General features: G+C 40.8%; 1 protein-coding gene across 4 annotated transcripts in view; it reads left to right on the top strand.

Annotated features, from left to right (window-relative positions):
- Nucleotides 1-18,243, top strand: part of COLEC11 (collectin subfamily member 11) — a 51,702-nt gene extending 33,459 nt beyond the window's left edge. For 3 of the 4 annotated variants that reach the window (XM_075049201.1, XM_075049200.1, XM_075049202.1), the window contains 4 exons: nucleotides 13,060-13,131; nucleotides 13,857-13,910; nucleotides 15,302-15,397; nucleotides 15,554-18,243. In XM_075049201.1, coding sequence (XP_074905302.1) covers nucleotides 13,060-13,131; nucleotides 13,857-13,910; nucleotides 15,302-15,397; nucleotides 15,554-15,963 — 632 coding nt within the window. In that variant the 3' untranslated portion in view covers nucleotides 15,964-18,243. The remainder of the gene's footprint in view (nucleotides 1-13,059; nucleotides 13,132-13,856; nucleotides 13,911-15,301; nucleotides 15,398-15,553) is intronic. The other variant, XM_075049203.1, reaches the window with a different exon arrangement.
- Nucleotides 18,244-19,365: the final 1,122 nt, after the last annotated feature.

Raw genomic sequence — 19,365 nt, 5'->3', positions numbered from 1 at the left:
TTTTAGGCAAAGGAGTTTTTTAGCTAGCCATTGGTCAGCCTTCATCAATGCATCGCAGGTGAGGAACTTAGCATCTCTCTGAACTCATGATATTCCTGTCAATACATTCCTGCAGCTTGTTGAGCTCCTCCTGCCCAGCAGTGCTGCCCTCCAGTGCACCAACCACTCCTGCCAGCGTGGGGTTTCTTGCAGACTCACAGAGGATCCTTCCACTTCTTCCTCCCTGGCACTGATGGACTGGTTCCAGAGGAATGGCACTCATTATCAGCTGCTGATTAGACTTTGGCAGCCTTGCAACAGCATCAGCACCCTTGAAAGCCTTCTAGCCAGTGCCATAGATCAGTGTACATCCAGGTGAAGTGGTCCCTAACTCAACCATCCTCTGCCATGAGTAGCATGTCCTCCCCAAATCCTTGCTACCAGACATGAAGAACTGGGAGGTCATAGAGCAGACCTTGCCAGTAGAGACCAAGGCAAAGAAAGCACTAAGTACCTTAGCCTTTCCTGTGTTCTTTGTCACCAGGTTGCCTTCCTCCTGAGCAGATTGCCCATGTTATCCTTGGTCTCTTTTTTGCTGCTGCCTTACGTGTACTGTCTTTCATGTTGTCCTTCATACACCTAGCCGAGGTGAACTTTGGCCTTCCTGACTTCATCCCTGCATGCCTGGGGAATACTTCTATATTACCCTTTGGTAGTCTGTCCTGGTATCCACCTCCTGTATGGTTCCTTTCTGCATTTGGTCTCAGTCAACAGTTCCCTGTTCAGCCAAGCCGGCCTTCTGCCATATCTGCTTATTTTCCTGCACACTGCAATGGATAGTTCTTGTGCTTTAAGGATATTAATGTTCCTTAAGACTTAGAAGCTCTTTCTGGCCCCCTTTGCACTTCATAGCAGCCTCCAGTAGGATCCTGCCTATGAGTTCCCAGAACAAGCCCAAGTCCAGAAGTCCAGGGCTTTTATCCTGCTGCTTTCCTTCCTCACTTCCCTCAGAATCTTGAAAGCTGTCATCTCATGAAGGCAGTCATGGTCACTGCAGCCAAGGCTGCTGTTGACCGTCATATCCACAACCAGAGGATATGTGAATAACAAGTCTAGGAGACTACCAGCTGTAGCTAGAAACCAGTACCTGCATTAGATAACTGTCCCTGTGGCACTTTCTGGATTGATTGCTTCTTATGGTGTTACTCTCCCAGAAGATGCTGAAGTAGCTAGCCTCCAATTATGGAGCTTCTTACAGTTAAAAGAACTCTTCACATCCAGTCCTGCTTCTTGACAAGACTGTAATGAATACCCACCATGATGTTCCCCTTGCTGACCTCCACTCTAAATCTGACTTACATGCTTTCAACAGACCATACATTCAAGGTGCCCACTGTGCAGAGCATAACCCTTTGCGTGTCTTCCCTGCCTGTCCTTCCTAAAGACCCAATATCCAACCACTGCAGCACTCCTGTTGTTCTGGCTGTCCCATCGTACCTGCATGACTGATGTCATTAAATGGACTCTTAGTTCCTTCTGTTTTTTTCTCAGGCTGCGATCATTTTTGTACAAGTGTTTGAGATGGGCACTTGGTCATACTGCTTTCTCCTGGGTAGCTTGAGAACCCCTCCCATTGTGCTGTATTGCATGTTTCTCTAGCTTGGCATTTTGTCAAATCAATTCAAAATGTTTTGGACCATCTTAGAAGCAGAAGTACTCTTTTTCAGTGAGGCCAATGCATAATGTAACATTTCATTTATATACTGCATACTGTAAAACTGCATTTATTTGGAAAATCATTCTCATGAAGAATGCTTTATTATTAACTCTAATATTAATGATAATTTTCCAGTTTTCCATACCTCCAAAAGTCCAAAATTCTGATGAGACTGAAAGAAGAAACGTTGAAGTGAAAATTCACTGCAAGAAAACATACTTGAAAAGGAAGAGAGGTGAAAGAAAATTGAATATTAATGCATGCTATATCGGTATTTTTCCAGGCAGTGCTTTCAGGTTAAACACAGGCAGAATTTCTTACTGCTTCTGTAGCAACATATTTTTTCTGCTTTCCTTTGTGCATCCAGATTTGACTTGACACGTGTATGTTCTTGGAATATTTGGTAAACAGATTTATTTTAGCCTAGTAAGAAATTTCTACAAACAAGCTCCTGTTTAAAATGAATTCTAATTAACTAATCTTTTCATTAATGCTGTACATTTTGTAGATATTTGTCTTCATCAACTCCTTTCCACAAATGCTTCTTCAAAGAAAAAGAAATGGTTACCTTAAAAACAATTTGAACAATATGGAGCAAGATTTCATCATGGTACCATATCCCATGTATTTTCTGAGTGTCATAGTGTTGACTGGATAAGCAAACAGACTTCACAGATGTCATTTCTACTGTATGGAGAGGACATCGAAGGATATCCAGCCTTGACCTAGAAAAACCTTTCAGTCTCCCAACCTTTTAGTCTCTGGTTAACCTTCACAGTGTGTAGTGCCCAAACCTGAAGCTAAGCTTATGCATAAATACTTTTCTAGACTCTCAAGCTGAATAAGAGTGACTCAACTGTATACTCTCTTAGAGCAGTCCAAGGGTTTGTCTGTTATCCAGAAGCTGGAACTTTGAGGCAAAAGTAAAATGTAACAATATTCTTGGGAAAAATGATGTGAGCCGCTAACACTGAAATATCGAACACATTGATATCTTTTTCATATTTAGTTGTTCCTCTTATTTATGGCAGGTAAGAACTGAGCATCATTTGGAGGTTGATAATTTGTTCACAATATTGTTCTTACAAATAACCAGTTCATGACCTTTTGCCTGGACAGATTATCTAATATCCATTCATGACCTGCTATTGGCTTTGCTTTTTTTGCTCTGTTTTTGATGTCTTGATAGGCATATACCACTGATGTCCTTTGAAGTGCTGGTCAAGTATTTTAAAATCTTGGTCGGTGTAAAGCTCAGACCTGTGAGCTTTGTGGTTTGTGTTGGAAGGGACCTTAAAGATCATCTAGTTCCAACCCCCTGCCATGGGCAGGGACACCTTCCACTAGACCAGGTTGCTCCAAGCCCCATCCAACCTGGCCTTGAACACTGCCAGGGATGGGGCATCCACAACCTCTCTGGGCAACCTATTCCTGTATCTCACCACCCTCACAGTGAAGAATTTCTTCCTTACATTTAATTTAAATCTACCCTCCTTCAGTTTAAAGCCATTACCCCTTGTCCTATCACTACATGCCCTTGTAAAAAGTCACTTTCCGGTAGGCCCCCTTTAGATACTGGAAGGCTGCTATAAGGTCTCCCTGGAGCCTTCTCTTCTCCAGGCTGAACAACCCCAACTGTCTCAGCCTGTCTTCATAAAGGAGGTGCTCCAGCCCCCTGATCATCTTTGTGTCCCTCCTCTGGACCTGCTCCAACAGGTCCATGTCCTTCTTATATTGGGGGCCCCAGAGCTGAACATAGTACTCCAGGTGGTGTCTTATGAGAGCGAAGTAAAGGGGGAGAATCACCTCCCTCAACCTGCTGGCCATGCTTCTTTTGATGCAGCCCAGGATATGGTTGGCTTTCTGGGCTGCAAGTGCACATTGCCGGACTTGCACACCTTCAGGTTCCTTAGATGGTCTCAAACCTGATCTTCTACAGTGGGCGCTTCTTTATTCTCCCAATCCCTGCCTTTGCCTTCTGTGACTTGGATGGTGTGGCTGGAGCTCTTGCCAGTGAAGACTGAGGCAAAAAAGTCATTGAGTACCTCAGCCTTCTCCATATCCTGGGTAACCAGGTGCCCCGTTTCCTTCTGAAGAGGGCCCACATTTTCCTTAGTTTTCCTTTTGTCACCTATGTACCTATAGAAGCTTTCCTTGTTGCCCTTGATGACCCTGCCCAGATTTAATTCTATCAGGGTTTTAGCTCTTCTAACCTGATCCCTGGCTGCTCGGACTATTTCTCTGTATTCCTCCCAGGTTACCCGCCCTTGCTTCCACCCTCTGTAGTCTTCCTTTTTGTGTTTGAGTTTGTCCCAGTGCTCCTTGTTCATCCATGCAGGCCTCCTGGTGTTTTTGCCTGACTTCTTTGTTGGGATGCATCACTCCTGAACTTGGAGGAGGTGATCCTTGAATACTAACCAGCTTTCTTGGGCCCCTCTTCCCTCCAGGGCTTTATCCCATGGTATTCTATCAAGCAGATCCCTGAAGAGGCCAAAGTCTGCTCTCCTGAAGTCCAGGGTAGCGAGCTTGCTGTGCGCCCTCCTCACTGCCCTAAGGATCTTGAACTCCACCATTTCATGGTCACTGCAGCCAAGGCTGCCCTGGAGCTTCACATTCCCCACCAGCCCCTCCTTGTTGGTGAGAACAAGGTCCAGCATAGCACCTCTCCTCATTGGCTCCTCTATCACTTGGAGAAGGAAGTTATCATCAGTGCATTCCAGGAAGCTCCCGGACTGCTTATGCCCTGCCGTGTTGTCCCTCCAAGAGATATTGGGGTGGTTGAAGTCCCCCATGAGGACCAGGACTTGTGAATGTGAGGCTGCTCCTATCTGTCTATAGAGGGCCTCATCTGCTCGGTCTTCCTGGTCAGGTGGCCTGTAGCAGACCCCCACTATAATGTCACCTGTCCCTGCCCTCCCTTTGATCCTGACCCGTAAGCTCTTGGTCGGCTCCTCACCCATCCCCAGGCGGAGCTCCATGCACTCCAGCTGGTCATCGACATAGAAGGTGACAGCCCCTCTTCCTCTCCCCTGCCTGTCCTTCCTAAAGAGCCTGTGTCCTTCCATTCCAACACTCGTCATAGGAGCCATCCCACCAAGTCTTTGTGGTGCCAATAAGACCATAGGCCTGCAGGCGTGCGCACGTCTCTAACTCCTCTTGGTTATTCCCCATGCTACATGTGTTTGCATAGAGGCATTTAAGTTGGGCCCTGATGAAGCTGACTTACTGGCTGGAATTCCTTTGTGCTGCTCTTCAGGTGCTCTCCTGCTGACCTGTGATCCCCCTCCAGGCTCTGGGCATCTATTGCTGGCACTGGCATCAAACTGGTAGGAGTGGGATGGACTGAGGTTCCTCTCCCCTAGCAACTTTAGGTTAGAGCCCTCTTCACCAGCTTGGCAAGCCTATGACGGGAGATGCCCTGGCAGATGGACCCCATCAGCCCCTAGCAGACCAGGTTTCTCAAAGCAAGTCCCATGGTCTAAGTCGCCAAACCCCTGGCTGTGGCACCAATCCTGTAACCATTAGCTGATTCGCCAGATTTGACTGGCACTTTCAAACCCTTTCCCTTTGACCGGGAGGATTGATGAAAAAACTACCTGTGCTCCAGAGTCCCTTACCACCACTCCCAGGGCTCCTAGTAATCTTTCTTGATACTCTTCAGACTGCTCCTGGCTGTATCACTGGTGCCCACATGAAACAACATCAGCAGATAACGGTTGGTGAACTGTACAAGGCTTGGTAGTCTCTCGGTGACACCCCTGACACGAGTCCTTGGTAAGCAGCACACCTCTCTAGAGAGTGCGTCAGGTTGGCAGATGGGTGCCTCCGTACCTCTCAGAAGAGTCACCTACTACTGTCACCCATCGCCTTTTCTTAGTTGCACTGCTTGTTATATGGGGAGCAGATTGGGCTGCCTCACTCAGATCCAGCGTCTGCCCTGATGTGACGGGTCTTTCCTCTTCAGTCTGCAGAGCAGTGAAGTGGTTCTGCAAGGGCACCTCAGGCTTTGGGGGAAGTCTCTTCCTCCTGCTGGTCCTTGCCATTGCAAGCTTCCATTCTTCTGCATTATTGCCCCCACTCCCTTCTGTGTGTGTCTGGGCGGGGCGGGGGGCATTGGCTATTTGGCCATGATCCAGGTACTTAACACATAGCTTAATGGATAATAAAAGATGGACAAAATTGTTGCCTTGCTTTGCATTTACCCCTTTCTAAGAGCACACCTGGATGATCATAGCAGCCCTGTTTCTGTGCAGTAGCCTGTTAAACTGCAGTCACTGTGCTGACATGTGTTTGACCCCCTGTATTTCTATTGAAGCCTGATAATTGTCCTTTTGGGCTAATATTTGGCTCCTGTTGGTGGAAACTGCTAAATTTCATTGTATTTTTCTATTTGAGTAATTGAGTACATGAGGGAGAAACTGTAATTCTTCTGCAACATTTGTAGAGTCTTCTACTTTTGGTGTTAATTGATATGATCAGAATCACAGTAATCTTTTTTTTTCTTTCCCCTTTCTTCGTTTCATTTCTAAAGCAAGTTCATCCTAAGAAAATTTGCTTAGTTTCTTTGAACTCCTTAAGTATATAATAATCAGTGAATAAATAATTTATAAAATAAATGGTTTTCTTATGGTATATTTGACCTGAAATGAACATCTCAAGATTAGAAAATGCTGAAATGTTTTTATCATATCCTTTCCTCATGATATTTTCAGATTTTGGTAGTTCAGAAACTGATAAACATTAAAACCTTCTGGTGCTCACCTGAAATAAATCTGGTTCTGACTGTCCTGATGTTTCAGGGTGACATCAGACATCCTGATGTCTTTGGGCACTGACTAAGGTTAAATTCCACTTACTTTCCTCATTGCTTTTAATTAATTGTATAGGTCAATTATGATGCATAGCATGTCAGCAGAATATAAAACTGTATTGGCCTTATGTAAAGCGTAGAGCAGTGGATCAAGTACAATGGCTGATTCAGATGAAAGTAACGTGCGCTGCAGTGCAGGTTTTGGGGTGTAAAGTTAATAGATGTAACTTTCCCCACTTGCACTGATTGCTATACTGTGCACTCCCATGTTAGGAGTGAACTCAATTATTTAACTAAGTCATGATCTAATCTGTGAGGCCATAACTTGCATGTATAAAAATTCCACACAGATATTTCAATAACAATACAATACTGGGAATATTCTCAGAGTGGCATGGATTCTGCTTATGGCAATCAAAATAAGGAGGAGAGGGTGAATTTACTGTTGGAATTCATAATCAAAGGAACAGCACATTAAAGGTGTGTTCTTTGAGACATTTTAATTTTCTTAGAGCCATAACCATTTGAGAATATTTTATTTCAGTATTTTAATTTCAGCCTTTATACGTTGTACTTCACTTATACTTAATTATAATGGTATGTGAAGCAGAGTCACATGCTATTCTTAGGCTTGGAGCTCAACTGTCTCTACCTTTGCAGTGTTAACACAGTGATTTTTGGCTTTTGCCAGCTAACACTTTCCCAGGCAATTCTTGGGCACGTTTTGAGAGCTAACACAATGAGCAGCTTGCAAGTGATTATCCTGGCTTGAAAAGTAAGATAATTTAATATCGTGGAGTGTGCCATTCTTGGCCACCTGGTTCTCACTGCCAGGGAACAGTCCCAGGCATTTAGTTTACTTGTACAGGCATAGCCTCTTAAGTAGGAGAGAAGACTCATTAATTTAACTGGATTGGAGCCAGAGTGCTCAGTCATTTGTATAATCAAATTCTAAAGAGAGGTAATAATATCTTAATTTATATTTTAGTATTACTGATTGCTCATTAATATGTAATCAATCAATCCTTTACATTTCTGAGTCAACTTTTACATGAATTTATTGCTCACTAAGGAGTGCTGCAAGCAGGATTCCATATAAAAGTCCTGACATTGACAGTTGTGGATTCACAAAGTGGTTATCTGGTTCAAAACCATCTTTCAGTTCCACCTGAACTCAATAGGATTTTGAGAAAATCCGTGCTAAACTGAGTGGACAAAAAGATGGCAGATGGGCTTCAGTGTAAATAAGTATATTGCCCAGGGGCATTAGGGTTGCATAATTTAATCCATATTTACAAGACACCAAAACCCGTAACTGTCAGTTAAAACTCAAGAACTGCTCTGAAGTCATTAGCAGCAGCCCCAAAGCCAACAAAACACTCCCCATCATCAGAAAAGATAGCAAGGACAAAACAAGAAGCTTATTTTTGCAGCTGATGTTGCCCTGTATAAAAGCCTGACATGCACTGTCTCAAGTAATGAGTGTGGTTCTGGCCTCTGTCTCTCACAAAGGGCATGAGAGGTTGGAGGGGGACACCAGCAATGTGAAGAAGATGGAGGAGCTGCCTCATAAGGAGAAACTGGACAGATTGAGACTCTTGTGTCTGTACAGAGTAGTCTGAGGAGGATGTGATGGAGATTAGAGAATCACCAGATCCCATCATACCTGAACTAAGAGTCGCTCACTGAAGCTGCTGGTGACTGATTCAGCAACTCCATCTGCAATGGACTGCAGATGGTGGCTGGGGTTGCGTGATCTCCCCGTATCGCACCTTCTGCTGCCACTGTGGGAATCAAAGTCTCAGGCTAGAGGGACCACTGGTCTGAACAAGCTTGGTATTATGTTGTTAAGGTAATTCTGGAAAGATATGTGTTTTATAAGGGCAGCTATTTGTATTTGTGTGCATCTGAATATAAACTCCCCCATTCAGGAATGGACCATACTATTTCCATTTCTTTTGTTTTGAATGTACTTTAAAATCCTTTAAACTTTGCTGCTGCCTTCACAGATTGAATTTTTCTTCTTTAGTTTCCTTCGCAAATTTTCTAGCCTTTCTGATTTCTAGTCAGTATGGATTGATAATAGCCTCCTCTTCCCCCCCCCCCCCCCCCGTTTGTTATGCAAAGCTTTTAAAGTTTCACTTTGTCATTAAGATACCTGTCTAACATGAGTGGGATGGATCACTGCTGAGAAGTGTTTATTTCTCCATTGCCTACCAAGGGAGCTTAGAGAAATAGCTTAGACTAAAAACCTAACTTTCAGGTCGCTAATGCTGGGTGAAATTAATTTGGCCCAACTACATAAAATGCCACCAGGGATTATCCACTGTTTGTTCCTATAAGATCTAACTGTGTTGTAACCACTGTTCCTTAGCCAATCACTAACCTTCAGTGGTGTGGATAATTCAGATTATTTTGCATAAAGCAGTACTGTAGTCTATCAGTGTATTCAGAATTTTCTGATTTCCAGTTGCACGTAGTTTTAAAAAGTGTCCTGAATGTAGATTACTACCGTAGCATAACATCATTATATCCTTTAAAAATACTGCTCTTATTCAAGTCAGGCTAAATATTTGCATTGGGAATACTGACTGCTGCAAGACTAAGGAGGGACACTGGGGGAAAGACATTGTAATCTTGGTTTATATCTTGCATTCTTTTTCTAAGTATCCTCTGCAGATTGCCGTCAAAGATGGCACTAGAGTCAAGAGGCCTTTGCTCTGGTTTGGTACACTTCTACTTTCGTTGTTAGGTAGATGTCTGTGATGTCCACTATGTCAAATCATGAAGAATTTCTATCCGATTTATCTTCAAATCCTTAAGTTTGGGAAGTAAACTACTGCTGTCTTCCCTTTGACATGATTCAATTAAATTTGTCTGTAACATGGTGAGTTTGTGTTTCTGCTAGATCTGTCTTTTTGTCACTTTTTCTTTTTTTTTTAAGTAGTTTTATACCTTCTTGTCTGTTCTGATTATTCCTATCTGAAAAGATTGGCCTTATTGTATGAAGACCCCCATTTATAGTGTTGCACAGGGCCAAAGCCCTCATTTTTTCACTGGTTGTGCAGCCCACCATTCATCTCTGGTATTTTATTTCTTCTCTTGTTTGTGGGCCTGAGAAGGCCATCAAGAAGATCATTTAGAATTTCCTTCTCTTCAGTTCCTTCCAAAATCCTTTAAGTCTCCTATAATTGGTTCCAATATATGCCACCTTCATCTGAGCGATGACAGATGACTTAGTTTATATTCTCCATTCAAACTTTCTGTTAGATTTCCTACTTTTGGTCTATGGAGACTTAATTTCTTTCATTGTCCTCATTTCTTTCCAGCTCTCACTTCCTGATTTCATTAAGACTCTTTAGACTGCATTTTTGGCAATCATAGGGCCACTAAAAAAGACTTTACAAAAGGTATTAAAACTTTTGAAACCCTCAAGGCAGATGGGTCTCTCTTCAAACCTTGTGATTTATTCTGCAGAAGAGTCAGAATAAGCAAACCCCTGGAGTAGAAGCAGGGGTTAGTCACTGTAAGAGAAAACCAAATCCAAACAGTTCTTTTAATGAGCACAGGAGACTTAATGTATGTCTTCATTGTTTGAGATAACACACTTTTACTTCTAAGCAGATCAAGTAGCTTCTACTGGCTATTACTGAGAAGTAGTTCGTTTTCTGGGCAGTATTTATGAGAAAGAAAGTGAAGTTATTTTATATATTGTATTTTATTTATGCATTAGTTCTATGTGTTTGTTTAATTTCAGGTGTAGCAGCCTGAAAAGAGAAAGCATTCAAACATCTGACAATCTGTTAGGGTAATCCCAATTCATAAATATCCAAAGTAAGAAAGGTCACTTTCAGAGCAACTTGACAAACTCATTACAAGCTGATACTTTAGAGATTTTCAAGGAAATAGCCTCTCAATATACTATATATAGTGGATAAATATCCAATGGTAGCATTAGTACCTTTATAACCTGCACAGCCCAACAGATTACATCTTTAAGGCAAGCCACGAATCTGTTCTGAATGTGAAGCTGTATTCCAGAAAGTAGATCTTCAGCTGGCTGAGTGGATTACCTCCATTCATGCAGTAGAAATATATAGCATAAGAGAAAAATAGTTTTGGTTTCTGGTAAAATTTCCTAATTAAGTCCATGTCCAGTAGTGAGTGAATTTGATCCTTATTGGAAACAAAGGAAAATAATTTACTGTAGGACTTATCAGTGATTAATTAGACCAACAAGCCATGCACATTCAGCTTCTCTCAGGTCAGAGGAAATTATTTCTTCCTGACTCATGCCATCAAGTGACAGTTGCTTGAGACTTCACGGAGTAATATGGAGGACATCTCTTAGCCCAGTGGTGATCAGTTTATATTCTGAAAGTTGTTACTGATTACACTTTTAAGTTAAAGGTAATAATGAAACAGGTCATAAAATTATCCAGCTTTTAAAAAATATATAGAGGAAATATGTGACTGTCTGTCCAGTTGCAGTAACAACAGAAGTCAACAGATCTTCAGTTGTCATAGATCCACAGCTGAGACCGAGTTATGACAATTTACACAAGTTCAGTTGCTGGATCCCTGTGGTAGATTTTCCTCCTAACTTGTCTCAATTATTCCTTGCTCCTGTGTAGCCGAGCAGTGCATTACAGCTGTTGCTTTGAGCAAAGAAACAATCTTTTCAACAATCATTGAAACAACTGCATCAATATTTCCTAAAGCAGTCTCGGTCTTGGGTTTCTGCAGGATGGGAGCCTCAGAAGGCATTTATTTGGCTTCTCGTCCCTGTAGTCCCTCCATACCCGCTCTCCATTAATACTGTGTGGTAGGTACAGTGGGAAACCTATGTCATATGACGTAGCTGTAGAGCTGTGCTGCCTCCAGACCATGTTTCTCCTTGAAATCATGATACGAAGAGGCCTAAATCTGATGGCAGAGCACTGATTTGCTCAGGTGTTGCACCCAGGAAAGGGTATCACCTATGTACACTGAGATGCAGTATTATTTCCTGAGGCTCCTCGGGCCATAGGAACTGCAGCATCAGGCAAACTCTGCCACATTCACTACCCAGTGAGTGTAACAAAATGATAGGTCTCGTTTCATAGGTCTCAGAAAGTCTACCTAGAACAAATCAGGGAATCCTCTCTAAACCAATGCCAGAAGCAAAGTGTCATTTAGGAATAATAATCTCACAAGTTTAGACTATGTAGTTTATTGACTATAAATGGCTTGGTTTAAGTGTGGTAAGCCTACTGTATTTACTCTATTAGGTGACTAGTGCTTATTAACTTCAACTGCTGATCCCCTAGACCTGCGGATGAGCTCTGTAGACATGGGATTGAATAAAGCTTTGCTATTATAAGCTGAAGTTCTCTCAGATTCACACCATTGAGATACTTATTTTTCATAATGTTTGGAGAATGCCATCCAGAAAAACCATGTGACGTAACAGACAAGTTTTATCTGTTTTATTATTTGAGCTCTGGAGGAGGTCAGATCAATGGCATCAATACTTGGACTGTGGCACCCATTTTATTATAACAGTGCTTCAGCTTGGTTTGTGAAGACAGTGTTTGCGAAGAAACTGCCTGTTCCAGTGCAAATTCTGTTTCCCCTGAAGCCATTCTAATATTCACTTTACATCACACAGGAAAGTACAACTAATAGAAAAAAGGTCAAAGTCAGACAAAGTAAGTGAATCAAGCAGTCTTACATTAGATTTCTGGGTATGCCTCATGAGCACAGACAGGTGCCGGTGGCTGGTTCATGCAGATTTGTTGACTATTTCAGTTGAACTTAGGAGGTGGATAGTTGCCTTTTATTTGTAAAAACACAGCTGAGGAAACTGATTTTTTAGCAGCTCCTTTGCTACAACTGCACTTTGAAGTATTCTGTAGAACTGTCTTTAAAATTAGTAACATTCAGAATTGCTGGTTTTAGTCAGACTTTGTATGAACATGCATCTGTCTGTGTATATATGTATATATGTCTATGTAAGATTTCTGTTAATTTTAATTTTTCAGTAATATAATCTTCAAATGCAAGAGCAAAGATTGAAGATGTGACTGCTTCCACAGTGCTTATATTGTATAAATAAGCCATTAAACCCAAATTCAGCCCTCAGTTACCGTGGAGCTACTGTATTAGATGAAACTGTCAGTTGTGCTTGGATCCTTTAAGTCTTCTCAACTCCATGATAGTTTTAATCCACTGATACATGTTTGAATGCAATCCCACCTCATTTTCAACATAATTATGGCATGATCATCTGAGAGAAGTTTGTAAAAGCTTTTCCAGCAGCTCTCAGCCAAGATCCGTTTTCATTTACACCTGCATGCCTCGTTAATGTCAATTGCTTTGCAAAGATTAAGTCACTGTCTAGGTTGTTATACTAAGTTCTTCAGAAGGAGTGAGCTGGAACTCTAGAGTTCAATGAATATTGGGGATATAGCATGGTTTTGCTCATTGTAAAAACGTGTTGCAAGCATGCTAGAATCTGAATGAATCAGACTACATTGCTACCTTGTGTCTTTCATCTTTCTGTTATGTATAGGAGAAATGGGGGACAAAGGACAGAAAGGCAGCATGGGACGGCATGGAAAAATTGGTCCTATTGGTTCAAAAGGTATGCTTACTTCAATTGTTTCTCCATTTGTGTTTCAGATGAAAAATCTGTCATCATTTATGTTTGAGAAAAGTTTAAGGGCTTGAAAAATGGTTAACAAGTCTTAGAGTTTACCACAACAGGGAGTTTCTCACACTGTAGTCAGCCACATGACTGACATCTCTCAGCCAGTTACCTTTTGCTCTGACAGCAGTATATTTAGCCTTAAACCAAGGTAAGAATCCTGGTTTAAGGCTAAATAAAGAACTTTGTGCACCATCACACAAGTGTGGACAGTTAAGAGAAGCAGATGGGAAGTTGCACTGTATTTTGGCAGACTTTTAAGAGCCAGAAGACTTGTATTCTAATCTTTCCTACCCCCATAGGCTTCCTATGTGACTTTGGTTAAGTCATTTGAACCAATATTTACTTAAGCATCTAGATTATGAATCTAGATTTAGGCACCAGTGTAGCATATCCAGCCCTTTTCCCTCTACAGCATCTGAATTTCTGTGAAGTACATGAATGTCAAAAAAAGGATATCGATACATATTCTTTGTGTTCAAATTTCATAGCTTTGTCTGGCCTTTATTGTGGAACAACTATGACAGAAAAATCTTTATTTTTGCTTGAGCATATTTCTACTTTCCACATTTGAATGTTACTAGAGAAAAAATCAACAAGTGCTAAATGAACTGTTGACCAAAAAAGCTGCCTTAAATTTATATTCTTTTTCATGTCTTTAGGTGAAAAAGGAGATAATGGTGACATAGGACCACCAGGTCCTAATGGTGACCCAGGTAATCCATGACACACCTTGTATATGTGAAGGATTTTACAAGATGCATGCATCATCACCAAAAATACATGTCTGTTTACATATGGGGGAAATAATGAAAAATTAAATATTTGTATAGGTACTGTAATATTTCACTGTAATATTTTCAAATTACTTAAAATTATTGACGCTGCAGTAGTTGCGGGACTTGTAGTGTATTTGTTGAAACATGTCTCAGAACTCCTCAGAGGTGTGATCACTCCAGAAGACTAGCAGGAACTGAAGTGCAACCATCCGTATCATTCATCACCAGGGCAAAGGGACATCTCTTCATATCCCACTATGGCTCCCAGCCAACACAAAGGAGCAGGTTGGAAGTTCCTGCCCCTCCATGGATTATTGTCATAGGAGCAGGAGATTACCAGAAATACAGATCATCCAGAGAAAAAGGTGAAAGCCTGGCATAAGAAGTGTAAGCCTTACAAAAGTGGCAAATTCAGATTTTACCCAATTTTTCTCTTCCTGGCAGGGTGCACTAGGGGTGCACCAATTAGTTTTCTCATGAGAACATAATTTGTAGCTCTAATTCTTGAGCCAGAGTACCATATACCTAGTCATCAAGCACAGTTTTGCAGTGTAAGTACCCTGTGCTTAGACTGACTTAAGAAACCTAAGCTGAGTAATTGGGTAGTCAAATGCAGATTTGAATAATTACACACAGAACTGGAAACCGTAATTGATCCTAGTTTTGAGATTTGAGCTCATAGATGTAACAATTATCCTTTTAGTATTCTCATTCAGATTATCTTTGTCAAACCAAAATCAATTTGGGTTAATAGACGGTTTTCTATTGTCTTATTTTATTGTAAGAAGTACCATAAATTCTGTACTTTCAAAAGTACAGAACTACATTTTGCAGGTAATTATGTGCATTACATGGTTGGAACATTAGCCTTTTGGATCTGCTGTGTTATGTTCTTTGTGAGGAGCAGGCGCAATGTGCTGTGCAGATTTTTGCTGTGGAAAAAGTGCTCTTTGGAGAAGACTGAAGAGAATAATTTTACTCAGAATGGGAAATTTTAACAAATGTTTTTAGTTAAAAAAAATCTGTTTTGTTTTGTTTGGGTTTTTTGTTTTTGTTTTTGTTTTGTTTTGTTTTTTTTTCGCCAGGGAATATCTGTCTGTGTTTAGGTTAGCACTAATCATGCAGGGCTGAAGCTTCATGGGAAGCGAACTGAGCTGCTCTGGATAGGCTCAGACACCCATGAGAACCATACGATGGTGCAGGGTAGCAAAGGCTCTAGGTTTCTGTCTGTTATTTGCATATATTGTCCTGAAACCAGGACAAATTGTTTAGATAATTATTGAAATTAGATAGCTTTTTGATTTTGTTTTATCTGTATCATTTCACAGGCATCCCCTGTGAGTGCAGCCAGCTAAGGAAGGCTATCGGTGAAATGGATATCCAAGTGGCCCAGCTGACAACAGAACTAAAATTCATAAAAAATGGTAGGTTAATTTTATATAAATATTTTCCTTTCTTGTTGCTTCATTTTACCGGTGTAATTGCTCATAGAGAGTGTCACCGTTCCGCATCTGATTTGTGAAGCTATTTTGGGGTGTACAGTAACTTGGTTTATAGAAATGCGAGTGCTCACTTTTCAGCACTGCCCTCCCCCGCAGCTGTTGCTGGTGTGCGTGAGACAGATAATAAGATATATCTGCTGGTGAAGGAAGAGAAGAGATACAAGGAAGCCCAGCTCTACTGCCACGGAAGAGGAGGGACCCTGAGCATGCCCAAGGATGAGACTGCCAACAATCTCATTGCTTCGTACATCAACCAAGCCGGGCTCACCAGAGTTTTCATCGGGATTAACGACCTAGAGAAAGAGGGAAATTTTGTCTATTCTGACCGATCGCCCATGCAGACCTTCAACAAATGGCGCAGTGGGGAGCCCAACAATGCTTATGATGAGGAGGACTGTGTGGAGATGGTGGCTTCTGGAGGGTGGAATGATGTTGCTTGTCATATTACCATGTATTTTGTGTGTGAATTTGACAAAGAAAATGTCTAAGCTTGTCTGGTCTTTCTTTTTTTTTAAGAAAAGTTTTTAAGCCGATTGTACAAGTTACCCCATGTTTATAGAGTACAAGTGATATTTTGCAAGTATGTGGCATCAGTGTTGTACAGCTGTAAATACAATTTAGGTATTTCAAATATCAGTATTTACCCTTCAGAAGGGAAGAGCAGTGATAAGACATAGCTTGTTTTTTCTGTAGGAAAATATATGTATTTAGATAAAAAGGTGGTTTGGGGCTAAATTCTGCCCTCACGACAGTTAACAAATGTGATTGCATGACTGTAAGGGAAGGCAGAATTTGGCCTCTAGTTGTTAGAATGATTATTTCTGAAGAAGTAGATTTCCGATATTCTTTTATCTTAGCAAAATTTGTAGTTATAAATGTTAATTGCTTGTAGTGCTATAGGGATGTTTCAGCAACAAGGCAAACATTTTGTATACTCCAGGTAGTAATTACAAATATTACTGTAAGTTTTTTGGATGTGAAGATGTTACAACTTTTTTTTTAAAAAAACAGCCAAAGCAAACCAACAAATCAGGAATCCTACCAATTTTGTAATGTTTCTTTATTAAACTGTTCACAGATGTATGACAAGGAGGCACTTGAGTAAACTGTGTCTTAGTGCTGAGAGAGGATAAAGTTCTTATAATTTAGTACTGAAAGAGGGATCCCAGCCCGATGGGTGTTTTGGTTTTGGGGTTGGCTAAAGGTAAAAGTAGGATTTTGATTTTCTGCATTCTTTAGCTGAAAATGATTTAGTGCATGAACTGTTTCAGGCCCCAAATAATTTCTTAAAGTAAGCGCGTTTCACATTTGTATAAGATGATCTTGGTGCATCTTGTTACAAAACAAACAAAATATCAGCCCTCCACAATCTAAGGCAGACTTCATAAATATACAACAAATCTTGTAAAAATGGTTTCACTAGTAGTTCCTTTTGGTAGGGAAATAGCTTACATGTTTACTCAGATTGTAAAGATGAGCCGCTGAAAAGCAGCAAAAGTTTCCAAAATTTTCCTGGTTATGTATATAGAAGTAATAACTAATTTTTCGCAAATAATTTATGTACCAAATTTACAATTGCATGTGATGGAAAATGTGGTGTATATTTAAAAAAAACAACAACATAATTTCACAAAGGAAATTATTAATTACTTTGGATCTTCATAGGAGCCAGTTGCATGACATCATCTCTTGCTGTTAGGCATAGAAAGATGACTGCAAAATCTCTGACTGTGTTTTTTCAGGAATACCTTGCAGAGTGTTTTAAGATGATTTTTAAGGAGAAATGATCCTTTGTATAACATAGTAATCAAAATACATACCTGATCATTATGGGAGATTGGTCTACAGGATATCCACAGTGGATACGGCATGTGGTCCCAGAGATTTCCCTACAGCAAGGGAAGACCAACTCATATCAACTCTACAGTGCTGTGGTATATAAACTATCAATGCCCATACAATTCTGTTCATATCCACAGAGTCTGACAATATTTGATGCGATGCTATCATTATATACCTAAGAAAAGAAACCATTTTGCTTGCTATATTTACTCTGTGAATTTGAATCCATTATATATATATATATATATATACATGTTTGCTATTAATTTTGAAGATCAGTAGCAAATTCCTATAGTATTTGAATATCAGCCCAGGTCCAGAGCAATCACTCTAAGAAATGAACACTCCTTTGATTGCTTTACTTTCTAATAAAGGTAGGTATGATTCCCATATGTTAGGTGTTCTTCCAAGTGTATACTGAAATCTATTAAATAATTTGAATATGGTTCTACGCTAATATTCAAAGACTCTTTACAGAATTTGCAGGGAGCTAACAATTCCAGTGGAGCAATTTGTTTGGTTAGAATAGCGCCTTTTGAATATCATGATTGTTTCCTGCCTGCTATAGAAATCCTCAGAAACCATTTAAATCCCCAACATACTCTTGTAGAATCATTGTAGCTATATTAAACCAGTCCAAACCTGAGTTACAGATATCTAGAGCTCCCTCATTATGTACGTGCTGAAGTTGCTAACTGTTTATTTTTCACCCAGGTTTTGAAAATCTCTGTTGTAATGTTCGATTTCCTCAGAAACATGAAAAGAGGACTTTTGAGGAGGTGGGAAGCTTTTTCAGATGCCAAGTGCTCCTATTTTAGCTGGAAGTCACACCACATTTATAAAGATTGCCTTGATGTGTAGAGCATTTAAGCAGTTTCAATTTCTATTAAAATTTAAGATGAAAAATAAAGGCAATGGAAAAAACATTTATTTCCCCAGTTTTCATGTTCTTCAGGATATATTTTTGCAGCTCTTGATATACGAGATAGAAAGGAAATTAGTTGTATTGTCAGAGTCCTGTACATTGGCTGCACCGGTCCTTGTTTTCACCATTTGGGCAAGGAGAACAAGGCTAGCATGTAAGGTCTCTAGCTGTCCTGCAAGGAGCAAAGAGTGCACATGTGATATTTACCCTTGCGAGGAACAGGACAAGAAATGATGACTGGAAATGAATGAGCCCTTCTCTCAGCCGCCAGTTGCTGACCCCCATAGGTGGACCCTTGCTGGAGGCAGAAATCAATGTTGCATGTAGCGCTCAGCCTGCATGAAGCCTGCTGATGTGCATGGTAAGATTTCCCTTAATCTCAGTGGAATTTGGAGCTATTGTTTTAGGAGAAAAATCAAATGATAAGTTAGTTTTATTTGGTGTATTTTCCATGTGCTTTAAAACCTGCACTGTAATATCATTACTCCTTTTGTGTGGCTCTGTGGAAGCCTTTGGAACATGTCTGTCTGGCAAGCTGGCACTGAGGTTTCCCAGACTTTTCTTACATGCTTTACTTTTGATGGATGATTTTTCCTCATAAATATTTCCCCATAAGCCTTATTTATTTTATTCTTAATTAAGGGGCATGTTGGTGCATTTTAAGAAGGCAACAGTAACAGGTTTGTTTTTTTTAATATAGTTGCCCATTCATGCTCTTGAATGACTTCTTCACATAAAATGCATGTTTCATTCAACTATATTCCACACCTTCAGCTGCTAAGGCTGTGTTATTGTATTACTGATGCCAGGGCCAGATGTTCATCCCCCTTCTAGGATATGAGTTGGCAAAAGTAAAGCATGTAGCTGGCTGGGTCCAAGGGGAGCTCTGTTGCCAGCGAGAGCCCTGCAGTGCTGTGGACAGCCCCGGAGAGCACTGGACGAAGTCTGACCCTGATCGCCACCTGAATTTGCCACTCCTTATCCTGGCTCCTTGGTGGAAAGTGCTTCTCCCACCTGCCTTGTTATCCTGCTCGGCTCCTGGTTTGTTATCCGGCTCGGCTCCTGGTTTGCCATCTCTCATGAACCAGCTGGTCCTTGCTGTGCCCTGACAGCTGATGTGATT

The sequence above is a fragment of the Buteo buteo genome, chromosome 17 (genome assembly GCF_964188355.1).
Source record: "Buteo buteo chromosome 17, bButBut1.hap1.1, whole genome shotgun sequence".
Lineage (NCBI taxonomy): Eukaryota > Metazoa > Chordata > Aves > Accipitriformes > Accipitridae > Buteo > Buteo buteo.
The sequence above is the reverse complement of the archived record's forward strand: the minus strand, read 5'-3'. Positions and strand labels throughout refer to the sequence as shown.